Here is an 11,871-nt window from a genome sequence, read left to right as displayed (position 1 = left end):
CGGCTAGTTTTTTTGATTTATTGTAGAGATAAGGTCTCGCCAAGTTGCCCAGGCGGGTCTCAAACCCGCAGGCTCAGGCAGTCCACTCACCTCAGCCTCCCAGAGCACGGGATTACAGGCTGAGCCACCAAGCCCAACTGAGCTTTACATTTCTTAACTCATCGAATCCTCACAGTAACCCCACTTTTCAGACGGAGACATGTGTCCTTAATTGCAATACTATGTTGCCTTTAAAGTTTGCTTGTATTGTTGCAATCTTTTTAGCACTATTGGTGTCAAGAAAGAAAACAGTCACAAGCATCTTTTAATTTCCAGGGCCCAGAATGTGTTCAGTATCTTCAGCAGGAATACCTGCCCTCCCTGCAAGTAGCACCAGAGATCATTCAGGTAAGAGCGTTTCCCCATCGTGTAGGTGAGAGACCGCAGTAGAAGCAGCACTGGCTATGACACGGTCGTTATTTTCATATCACATAGGTCAATGCGGGTATCTCAAGTTACCATTTATGTTTATCGCTGTTTTGAAATGATGAGTCATTAGGTAATGGCATGCCTTGTTACCTCATGAACTAGAAAGTGTTATTATTCACCATATTTTAAACATTTTGATAACTCTTCTTCATTATCATTGGCTTCTGTTGTAATCTCATGTGTTAATAGTGTTTGCATTAAAAAGAAATTCTGAAAGGTGTCCAACCAGACTTTCCCAGACTGCTGGAGGGGCCCCCAGTGATTGTGGAAAGGACGCCCAGTTGTTGATGCAGCATAGAGCATAGATTGAGGAGAGGGATTGACTTCAGGTTTATTTTTCTTCTCTGGAGATTTGTGCCAGGTTGTTAGTTCATCGTGCATGTGCCAAGCTTATCAGTGCTTAGTTTGGAAATCTGAAACTCTATTTCGGGGACGTGTCTGGAAAGGAACCTCAGACTTCTCCAAAGCCATGTGTGTTGTAGTGTTTCTTGGCGTATGGTTTTCCAGACTTCTTGCCAGTCATACGTGGAGCTAGGGAGGTGTGAACTTTTGATTAAAACTAGAATTATAGGCCGGGCTAGTGGCCTAGCCTGTAATCCCACACTTTGGGAGGCCGAGGTGAGTGAATTGCGTGAGCCCACGAGTTCAAGACCCACCTGGGCAACTTGACGAGACCCCATCTCTACAATAAATCAAAAATTAGCCGGGCGTGGTAGTGCGTGCCTGTAGTTCCAGCTACTTGGAAGGCAGAGGTGGAAGGATCACCGGAGCCCAGCAGGTCGAGGCTGCGGTGGCTGGGAGTGGCCACTGCACTCCAATCTGGGTGACAGAGTGAGACTCCAACTCAAAAAAACAACAACAAAACTAGAATTACAGTCTCCTGTGTCATTGCTAAGATTTGTTTCTTCATCAACAGTGTTCTTGTTTTATTTCATCTTATTGCAGGAGCACTTGACATGAGATAAACCTTCACAGCTGCTTCAATGCACAAGACTGTATTTCTCATTACGGGGCAGTGTCGCACCCGTCCAGCATCGACCAGGTCTCGTGGCCATATTCCTCTCGAGCCGTGGAGACTGTACCTGTGGGTTAACGGTTCCTGCTTCCTCCTCCTCCCTCCCCTGGTACCCACCATTCTAGTCTCTGGTTTGATGAGCTGGACTATTTAGATGCCTCACATAAGTGGAAGTACACAGTTATTTCTCTTATTGGGACCGACTGGTCCACTCAGCGTAACGTCCTCCTCGTGCAGCCACGCTGCTGCCGATGGCAAGGTACCCTTGTTTTCTAAGGCTGGAAGTGTGCCATGGTGATCCAGACCACGTTTCCTTTGTCCTCTCATCCATGATGGACATCTCGGTTATTTCCACATCTTGGCTATCGTGCATGATTCTGCCACGAACACTGGAGTGCTCCCATGTCCTCGAGACCCTGATGTAGTTCTGTTGAATAAATACCCAGAAGTGGGACTGCCGGATCTCACCGTAGTTCCATCTCTGATTTTTCCAGGAACCTTCATGCTGTTTTCCATAGCGGCTTCACCATTTAGCATGTCTATCGATAGCAACGTCATAACACAGTAACAAGGGTTCCTGTTTCTCCACGTCCTCACCAGCACTTATCTTGGCTCTTTTTAAGACGAGCTGTCCTAACAAGTGTGAGGTGGTGCCTCGCTGTGGTTTTGATTTGTATTTCCGCAGTGATGAGTGGTGACTCAAGTCTTTATTCCCTTTTCTAACTAGGTTATTTGGTTTTGGGCTAGTGAATTGCAGGAGCCCCTTGCTTGTTGGAGGTTAGCCCCTTATCAGATATGCAGTCTTGCGTGTCCTCTGCCGCTCTTCAGCCATCCCACAGGCTGCCCTTCCGCTCTGGGGTGGCTCCCTGCGCAGAAGTGTCTAAGTTGGATGGAGCCCGTTGGTCTGCTTTTGCTTTTGTTGCCTGTGCTTTTTCATATTGATGAAGTCATTGTCAAAGCCAGTGTCATGAAGCTTCTCCCATTTTCTTGTAGGAGTTTTGCAGCTTTAGGCCTTACGTTTTAAGTCTTTGGTGCATTTTGAGTAGATTTTTGCTTATGGTATAAGATAAGGGTCCAGCTGTATTCTTTTGCATGTGAATAGCTAGTTTTCCTGGCGCCATTTGTTGAAGCCCTTGTTGAAAATCAGTAGACTGTATCTGCATGAGTTGATTTCCATGTTCTCCTCCCTTCTATCGGTCTACAAAAGAGACAGGTTCTTGGGGTGGGGGGCAAGGGGGACATGTGATAATACAAAGGGGCCCTAGTCCTAAACTAGGGGAAGTGAGGACCAGTTGGAGGTCCGAACTCCGCTTGCACATACATTACCCATGTGCCTAATCCCACCTTGTACCCTATGTCTTTATAATAAAATAAAGTAAAAAGAGAGAGAGAGAGAGAGAGTCAGGTTTTTGCTCTACCCAGACTGGAGTACACTGCAGCCTCAAAGTCTTGAGTTCTCGGGATCCTCCTGCTTCAGCCTCCCAAGTAGCTAGGATATGTCTGTCTGTATGCCAATACCATTCTGTTTTAACGATTGTAGCGTTATCTTTGGAAAGGAAATGTGATGCATCTCCAGATTATTTTGACTATTCAGGGCCCTGTGTGATTCCATATAAATTTTAGTATTGTTTCTTCTATTTTGGGGATTTTGCTAGGGATTGCCTTGACCTGCAGGTCATTGCCTTTTGCTTTATGGAATGCTGAAAGAGTGTCACGCTGCCCTGATGGTGCGGGGATGTTCACCTGTGGGTACTCTTTGCTCATGGCCTTTCGCGCACTTCTGGAAGGGGGACCCTTGGGTTGCAAGGAGATTGCCAGTGTCTGGGGAGAGAGCCAGGGTAGCCCCATATCAACCACCTAGCCCACAGTGGCCTTGGGTCTTGGGCCTGGACCTCACTGCGCCTCCTTGGGTAATGGCACCATGGCCCAGGTCAAGCCTGGCCTTCCGCTTCCCAGGACCTTCCTGGAGGAAACGCTGGAGGGCATGGTGGGCTGGGAGAGAGCTGCTCTCCTCCTCTTGGGCCTACCACCCTTCTGATGTGCTCCTTGGTCCCCTCCTTCCTCGTGGTTTCTGCCTCCCGCGCGGTCTGCTCCACATAGTGTAGGCAGATCGTGGGGGGGGGTGTTCCTCAGCACCATGGCTGCACCTGAGGGATTTTGTGTCACATCCTAGGCCTTTCCCGGCCCCTCCCCCAGCTCTCTGTGTGTGCTGTGGTTCATAACCTTCACGGAATCCCTGGAAACTCAGCACCCTGTCTGAGACTGCAGATGGGGCAGTGCCCTCTGTGGGTGGTAGCTGCCAAGCACCATGGGCGGACAAGAGCTGCAGACGCCAACCAAATGGCGCCTTGGCCACTTCTCAGCCGGTCGCTTTGGGTGTGTGGACATCAGAGTATTAAGTCTTGCAGTCTGTGAAGATGGGTGTCTTTCAGTGTTTTTTTTAAAATGTGTGTAATGCTAATTTTTAGGAGGCATTGAAAAAATTGAGAAATAGAGTGGATTCCATGTGAGATTGACAGATGATTTTTAAAAATGAATTTATGATCTCTTACTTCATGACATTTGATTTTAGAGATTTAATAAGTTACTAACTGTTCATATGACTTTAGTGCTCACAAAAGTAGAAATACCCCATTCAATTTACAGCTGATATTCTCCCAGATGGCCAAGTGAGCACCGTTGCTGCATTTCTCTCTAATTGTGTGACTTTGGGAGCTCTCGGGCCCCTTGTCTCTGCTTGCTCATACGCCTGTGTCTGACATTACCTTGCCGTGTTCTCTACTGAAGGGAACTCGCTCTCTCTGTCTCTTCCTTGCTCTCTCTCTCTCTCTTGCTCTCCCTGTCTCTTGCTCTGTCTCTCGCTCACTGTCTTTTGCTCTCTCTCACTCTGTCTCTGTCTTTCTCTCTCTCTCGCTCTCTGTCCCCCATTTCTCATTCTCTCTCTCTGTCCCTTGTCCCTCTCTCTGTCTGCCCCCCTCTGTCTCTTTTCCTCTTGCCCGCTCTCTCTTGCCCTCTCTCTCTTGCCCTCTTTCCCCTTCTTAGTTACCCTCTCACGAGGAGGGAACAGTGAGAATAGCCAGTGGAATTTTTGTCCCCCTCTCTTCTCAAGCACGAGGCCACCTTTCCAGACGAGCCATGCTCTCCGGGTGAAGCACCTGTATGACAGGCGTGACATCTGAGAGTGCCACATCAGCTCTGGGGGTAAAGAACCACTTGGGTTGATCTCAATAGGTCGTAAAAAGACTGTGGATTTGAAGCAACCGTCATGTCCTGTGTTGGGACGGATACAGAGAATGTGGCTTATATGTGCAGTGGAACATTAGTCAGCCTCTTAAATACAAAGCAGGAAGCCCAGTCATCAGCTATAACATGGGTGAGCCTGGAAGGCATGATGATAAGTGAAATGAGGCTGTCACAGAAAGACACCGACTTTGTTTCCACTTGATTGAGAGACCTTCCGTCAGACTCGTCGAAACAGTGGAATGGTGGTTGCTGGGGGCAGGGGGAGTCAGGAGGCAGAGAGAGAGCCTCCAAAAGAGCTGGGCATAGTGACTCACGCCTTGTAATCCCTGCTACTCGGGAGACCAAGGCAGGAGGACCACTTGAGTCCTAGAGTTCAAGACCTGCCTGGACAATATACAAGGGAGGACCACCCCCCAAAAAACTAGAATCACCTTTTGGAGGGTGGGCTCCTTGGAGAACACTCATAGTTTGTTCCTCCGGATCAAACACTCAACCAAAGTTTTTACTGGAAGTTTTGAGAAGGTTGAGTCACGGCTTGCAGAAGAAATGTCCCAAATTGTGGCAAACAGGTAACAGTTTCTTCTGCCATGACAGTGCACCTGCCCACACCACACGGAGTGTCCAGCAGTTTTTGACCCGAAACGGCATGAGCCCCATGCCCCTCTCTATTCATCCGGTCTCATTCCGGGTGACTGTTTTTTGCTTCCCCAGTGAAGAAAGTCCTCAAAGAGAAACGTTTTGCTGATGTGAGAGAAATGAGACGAAAAACAGCAGAAGCACTAAAAGGCATGAAAGTTGATGGGTTCACATGCTGTTTTGAGCAATAAAAAAGGCATCTCAGTAGGTATATTGCATTAAATGGAGAGTACTTTGAAGATGACTAAAGTTTAAACATGTTAAAACAAATATACACGTTTTATAAATTCTGGATTTGGGGGGGTCCCCCTCGTAGTGAGACCCGGAGAGCCACGCTTTCTACTTTAGTGAGCATTGAAGTCATATAAAAATAAAAGTCAGCAGGCGTGGTGGTATACTCCTGCAGTCCCAGCTACTTGGGCAGCTGAGGCAAAAGGACTGCTGGAATCCAGGGGCTCAAAGTACTATGAGCGGTGAGCCATGAGCGTGCCCTAGTGCTCCAGCCTGGGCAGCAGAGTGAGACTGTCTCTGAAAAAACAGAAAGAGCACCATGGGTGTGAGTTGAGATGGACTTCATGCAAACTCGTTCTCTGCTCTTGTTCTCTCCCAGGAGTTCTGTCAAGCACTTCAGCAGCCTGATGCTAAAGTTTTCAAAAATTACTTAAAGGTACGTATTTGGGAGATGCACCCGTCTCCATATGATTGGTGATGTTTGGGAGCCGAGGGAAATACACACAGGCTGGGCTTGACCAAAAGGCATTGACTGTGGGATTTCCTGGCCCTGGACGCTCCTTCTCACAGTCTTACGGATGCTTCTTGGAGGTCCTTTCAACTAAGTGTTTGCAAAAGAGCGTGAGAAGCGGGTAAGCACACTGACTGGGACACCTCCGGGGAACTGGGACGAAGTGCCTGTTATCTTGGCCAGACACAGGGCCTCACGCTTGGAATCCCAGCACTTCGGAAGACGGAGGCACAAGGATTGCTTGAGACCAGCCTGGGCAGCGTAGTGAGAGCCTGTCTTAAGTTCAAAAAAAAAAAAGAAATATCTGTTTTCTTGAGCAGTTTCATGATGTCATTGAATAGGAACCAGAGGATTGGGAGAACAAGAAATGGTTGGGAAGAGCTGCCCGTGTTGAGTTGCGAGGAGGGAGCCCAACACATAAAAACTCAAGTGTGGGTTATTTGCTTCTACCCCATTCTAAAACGTTTGAATTATGAAGCAGACAAGAAGGAGAATCCTCAGGCCTGGCCATCAAGGCTCTTTCTTACATGAAAAAAAAAAATCACTGCTCTTTTTTTTTTTTAAACCCTGTGAAGTCCATAAGAACATCCAATGTTTATCTGGTATTCAGTATTGTGCTTTAATTCATGAGATGCAGCTGTCCTGGTCTTGCCTCAGTGGCCGTCCATTTCTTATTCACACACAGCGGATGCTAGAGTAACGGCTGCAAACGCCACCACGGGTGTTTTTCTCCACTCATGTTCTAGAAACAGAGTCATTGTATGATAGGGTGAGGAGCTGTTTTTTATTTATTATCTTCATTCTTGAAATTTGAGGACAAGGCACTGTGTTAAATTTCCAGGTAGCAGGTAACTTGTGTGTGGCTATCTGGTTCTTTTGTCCAAGACATTCAGTGGAATTTGTATCAAAGGGCTTTGCAGTGTAAGTGATGAAGTGTGCCATCCTTTGACGGTGGGTCTAACATCTTCCCTTGTCAGTTTTTTTCTTAGTTGTAGCGTGGAAGAATGTTATCATTGGGAGCTCTTCTCTCCCCAGAGTGTCTGTGAGGGTAACCTGTGTTAAACATAACCCTTCAGTCACTGGATCAAAGGACTCAACAAACATCACCTCCATGAGAGGTGTCCGGCAGTGGGTGTAGGGTAGGGCCTTGCAGAACGCTAGTACTCCCGTGTGTGGACTGGTCTGCATGGATGCAGCCCACCCCCCCTTCAGGGGTGGCCTAGCCGCAGTGAGTGCCTCCTCTCAGCGTAGCCTGGTTTTCCTGGTTGATAGCGTGAAGTTTACCCTTGGGAGCCTGATCTTCTCTTGGCCTGGCTGGCCCCAGGTCCTGCTGACAGCTTCCTCCTCCTCCCTCCTCTGTCTCTGCTGCTGCTGCCCTGGCGTGGGCCGATATTGTCTTACTCTGATCTCCCCTGGCTTGTTCTAGCCAGGCTGCTCTGTTTGAAAACATCAAACAGTCCTTTGAAGTTGATTCTTCTTCCTCATAGCCTTCTTAAGCAAGTTCATGTTTTCTTAGTTTTGCACTAAATTTTTTTCTCATATTCTGATCACGGCTACCTTTTCGGTTTCTTTTGCAGAAAAGTTCTTAGCGAGTCTTGGGGTTCTGCAGAAACCCCGTCCTCCTGACAGCCCAACTTCCACATGAATTCTGCCCACTCTTGAGGCTGGCCTTCAGCTGCCTCTTTGTAGGACTTTGTTTTGCTCGTGGGGTGATGATTCTTTTCTCTGCGTTCGTCAGTAGGTCACTTGTTAGTTGAACCTCTGGGGTGCTAGCCGTACAGTGACCAGTGCCGTCCTCGTCCCTCTTGAGTGCACTGCCTGCCACGCCTGTGTCCAGTGCTCACTGACCTGCACCAACTGGACAGCAGTGTGCAGGCAGGCCGGGCCTGGCACAGCCTCTAGCACAGGGGTCCCCAACCCCAGGCGGCCATCTATGGCCTGTTAGGAACCAGGCCACACAGCAGGTGGTGAGTGCTGGCAAGCAGAGCTCTACTTCCTCTCAAGTCAGCAGCAGCATTAGATCCTCAGAGGGGTGCAAGCCCTACTGTGAACTGCGCCTGCGAGGGATCTAGGCTGTCACTCCTTAGGAGAATCTGATGCCTGAAGACGGCCCCTTCCCTCCCACCGTCCTTGGCCCCAAGCAGGTTGGGGGCCACTGCTCTAAAAGACTCCTTGATGGTCTCACATAGTGACTTGGAAGCACTGTTTGAGGAATCAGAATTGCTTTCTTTGGCTTTACTCGTTTCTTCCCTGGAATTTAACCTCCCAATATAAACTCGACACGGTGCCAGTTAGTCAAAAGGTGTGTCCATCTTCTCTGGCCACTTGGCTTTGATGGCCTTAGAGATGTGCCATATTTTCACCACTTTCCCAGCTGGTGACGTCAGCACGGTTGATTCCTGGGCTCCACCTGACCTCCAGAGCAGAGTTTTTGTCTTGGCTATGTGTGCATTTGTGCAGTGTGTGGCATGTGTTAGGACCCATTATAGGCTATGGAAGAGCGCCCAGCATTTGGAAACCTGGGGGCCTTCTCCAGGTGGAAAATTTTGGCAGTGCCTCTGGATGTTGGTGTTCACGGTACTGACGCTCCATTTACAGGTGTTCTTCCAGAGAGCAAAGCCCTGAGGACCGGACTGCCCATGCCACTTCCCGAGCAGGAACTCCGCTACTAACTGAGAAAAGCTGCGGCCTGTGTGTGCCATTCATTCACACGGGTCTTTTTAACATTGTTTGAGCTTCCTGCAGTGTCTGTTCTGGGGTTTTTCTGTAAGATGGGTGTGATTTTCCCTAAATCCAGGCATGTGACAACAAGAGAAGTTACGTGCATGCCAGCTCAAATTGTTCTATATAAAAATGCTGTTTAAAGACACAGCAGAGTTATTCTAGTACCTTAATCCTTTTTTATTTGAAACTCTAAGCCCTTTATAAAGACCATAGCAGTGGAAAACAGTGTACTTTTTAAAGAACTGGTGAATATAAAATGTTTAAAAATTTTAATTTACTTTTGTGTGCAGACACAAAGTACAACAATCAAAACTAATTTTTTGTAGATAGCCATTACCTTCTTTAAACTGTTTCAATGCCAATATGTATTCTACAAAGAAGAATGGTTTCATAAATTAATTGATTTAAAAGTAGGTGCCGGTGTTATACTTTTTTTAATAAAATAAATAAATTTTATGTAGTGAAATATATCAAGTCTTTTCTGGAATTATTATAACTACTTTGGTCTTATTTTCTCATCTTACTGTCTCCCTGATTTTCCATTTAAAAATTTGCAACTATGAGTGTGTAGATGCTTTATTTCATTTATGTTCCTAAAAGGTTACGTGTAACTTGGCCTGTTACATAAGAGTCAGAATGTCATGAAAAAGCCTGTGTGGATCTGTTGACAGAATTTAAAATTCCATTTTTTTTTCCTAACTCTTTTACCTGGATGTACTTAGAGCACAGTACATCTATGTGTTTCTGCTCTTTGGCTATATGTAAATGGTCGCTGACCATTGCATTACTAGGTACTTACCCCTGCCTTTCTCCATTTTTATTCATGGCTGCTTGCAAAAGCAAAAGGAAATAGCAGTTACCAGTAGCAGCATGGAAAGTGGAGAAGAGAGGGGGACCCAACCGCAGCCGAATCACTCCAGGCATTTACGCTAAAATTCCCAAACCCAGTTCAGACTGTCAGGAGGGTCTGTTTGTCGTCCCCTTGACCTGTGTGTCTCAGCTTTCATGGGCAGGCTTCTGTGGCCTGTAATCTCCCTAAAATCTTACTCTAGATTCTGCATGTGAGTATTTTTCTGGGTTTAATTCCAGAAGAAATTTGAAACATACGTCTTACATCATGGAATAAAAGTATTTGACTAAATTGACTGTTAATTGTAAAAAATAGAGGCGGGGAATGTATATTATACTTTAATAAAACTGTCTTTAGAAACAGTTAAGTGAAAGCGGGTGTTTCTTTCATAGCTTCCCCTGAACTGTGGGCGTGGCTACTGCATCCACTGCAAGTGGCATCTGTTCAAAGAACACGAACGAGTAGCTGAGTACAGTGGCTAGTCCAGACACAGGCTGAGGAGGTTCGGGCACCAGGTCTGCAGTAACTGGGCTGCAGGGCCTTGAGCAAGTTCAGTAACGTCTCCCTCCCTGGGTTTCCCTGTCTGTAAAATGGGGGAAATAACAGTAGCTCCCTCACTCACTGAGAATCCAATGAGCTAAAACACGAAAGACTGTTACAGCAGCCGGCACAGAAAGCCTTGACGTCGGCTTCCATGGATGCGTGATACGAGCGTGCAAGGAATCAGTGCAAGACTGCGAATTCCACATATGGAAAGTGTTCTAGCTCTGTAAAGCCTTCAGAAGATTCACATGTGTTGAGGTAGGAGAAGTCAGGACACAGGAACCGAGCACATAACAAATTAAACGCTGTGTTGTATAGTCACGAGTGATGCTTCCCGTCATCACCTGCTGCCCACAAGGAACGCACAGAAGCACTCTAGGGGAAGTCTCACCTGCTGTCGGCTAAAAGCCTTGGGGACTGGAGTGACTTGTCAGCAGAGCTGCAGGGTTTGTGATGCTTGATCCAGCCCTGTGCCAGTTTATTTACATCTTTTTCTTGGGTCTCTGTCGCCCAGGCTGGGGTGCAGTGGCATGCTCATGGCCACCCCAGCATCAACCTGTTGGGCTCCGTGGATCCTGCCACCTCAGCCTTCCAAGTAGCAACACACACCACCACACCCAGCTAACTTTTGATTTATCGTAGAGGAGGTATTGCTGAGTTGCCCAGGCTGGTTTCGAACCCGCAGGCTCAGGCAATCCACTCGCCTCTGCCTCCCAAAGTGCTGGGATGACAAGCTGAGCCACTGAGCCCAACTTATTTACATCTTAACATTAAATCAATTTACCACCAAGCAGGTGTGGTTATGTGTGGTCACATGTGAATCAGGGCCGTCCCTCCATTTCCTGCTTGGCGCTGTGAGTCTCTGCGGGAAGGACCTTGGACAGTCTTCACTTGCCTTTAGTAGAGAACTGAAATTAGAATGATTCCATGACCTGCAGAGTGTTCAAAATTCTAATAGTGACTTCTCCGCCAAGAATGCCTTAGAGTGGACTTTGTATCTCCGCTGTGCCTTTGGCAACACACAGGTGAGAAACTTGCTTGAAAGTCAGCACTTTGGGAGGCAGAGGCGAGAGGATTGTCTAAGCCCACTGGTTCGAGACCAGCCTGTCCAACTTGGCAAGACCTGACTCTACCATAAATTTAAAAATCAGCCAAGTGTGGTGGTGCGTGCCTGCGGTTCCAGCTACTTGGAAGGCTGAGGCGGAAGGATCGCTGGAGCCCAGCAGGTCGAGGTTACTGGGGCCACCAGCGTGCCACCGCATTCCAGCCTGGGCGAGGGACTCCGACTCAGGAAAAAAACAAGTCAGCACTTGACAGGGAGCGCAGCCCCGGCCAGTTCCGTGAAGGGGCCTGCGGCTTGGCCCCCACCTGGGAAGCACCATCTTCCCCCCCACTCAGGAATTCACCCCCGGGCTAGCGAGCGTCTCTGTGTCCCCCGCGGAGGTGGGGAGAGGCCTGCGGTGGGCAGAGGGACCCTTCCAGGGTTGGCTGCCTGGGACCCTGGCGGCACGGACCTCGCGGGCCCGCGCTCGGGCACTTAAGCTTCAGTCCTCAAGTCCTCGCGTTGGGGACGCCTGTCCTCCGACATCGCCTCTCCAAAACACAGACGGGGAGAAGGAACGGGGGGAACCTGCACGTCTAGGCCGGGCG

The 11,871-nt window shown here is 48.2% G+C and overlaps 1 protein-coding gene across 2 annotated transcripts in view; it reads left to right on the top strand.

Moving 5' to 3' along the window:
• Nucleotides 1-10,045, top strand: part of XPOT (exportin for tRNA) — a 41,557-nt gene extending 31,512 nt beyond the window's left edge. Inside the window, exons 22-25 of one of the 2 annotated variants that reach the window (XR_002482614.1) lie at nt 316-387; nt 1,414-1,592; nt 5,973-6,029; nt 8,703-8,716. Coding sequence is in view for 1 of the 2 variants with exons in the window: in XM_008069412.2 (XP_008067603.1) it covers nt 316-387; nt 5,973-6,029; nt 8,703-8,729 (156 nt within the window). In the remaining variant the exon portion in view is untranslated. Of the gene's footprint in view, nt 1-315; nt 388-1,413; nt 1,593-5,972; nt 6,030-8,702 lie in introns of both variants that reach the window. The other variant, XM_008069412.2, reaches the window with a different exon arrangement.
• Nucleotides 10,046-11,871: the final 1,826 nt, after the last annotated feature.

The sequence above is a fragment of the Carlito syrichta genome, unplaced genomic scaffold (assembly GCF_000164805.1).
Source record: "Carlito syrichta isolate Samal-C Ts95f unplaced genomic scaffold, Tarsius_syrichta-2.0.1 Scaffold312002, whole genome shotgun sequence".
In the NCBI taxonomy this organism is placed as follows: domain Eukaryota; kingdom Metazoa; phylum Chordata; class Mammalia; order Primates; family Tarsiidae; genus Carlito; species Carlito syrichta.
The sequence above is the reverse complement of the archived record's forward strand: the minus strand, read 5'-3'. Positions and strand labels throughout refer to the sequence as shown.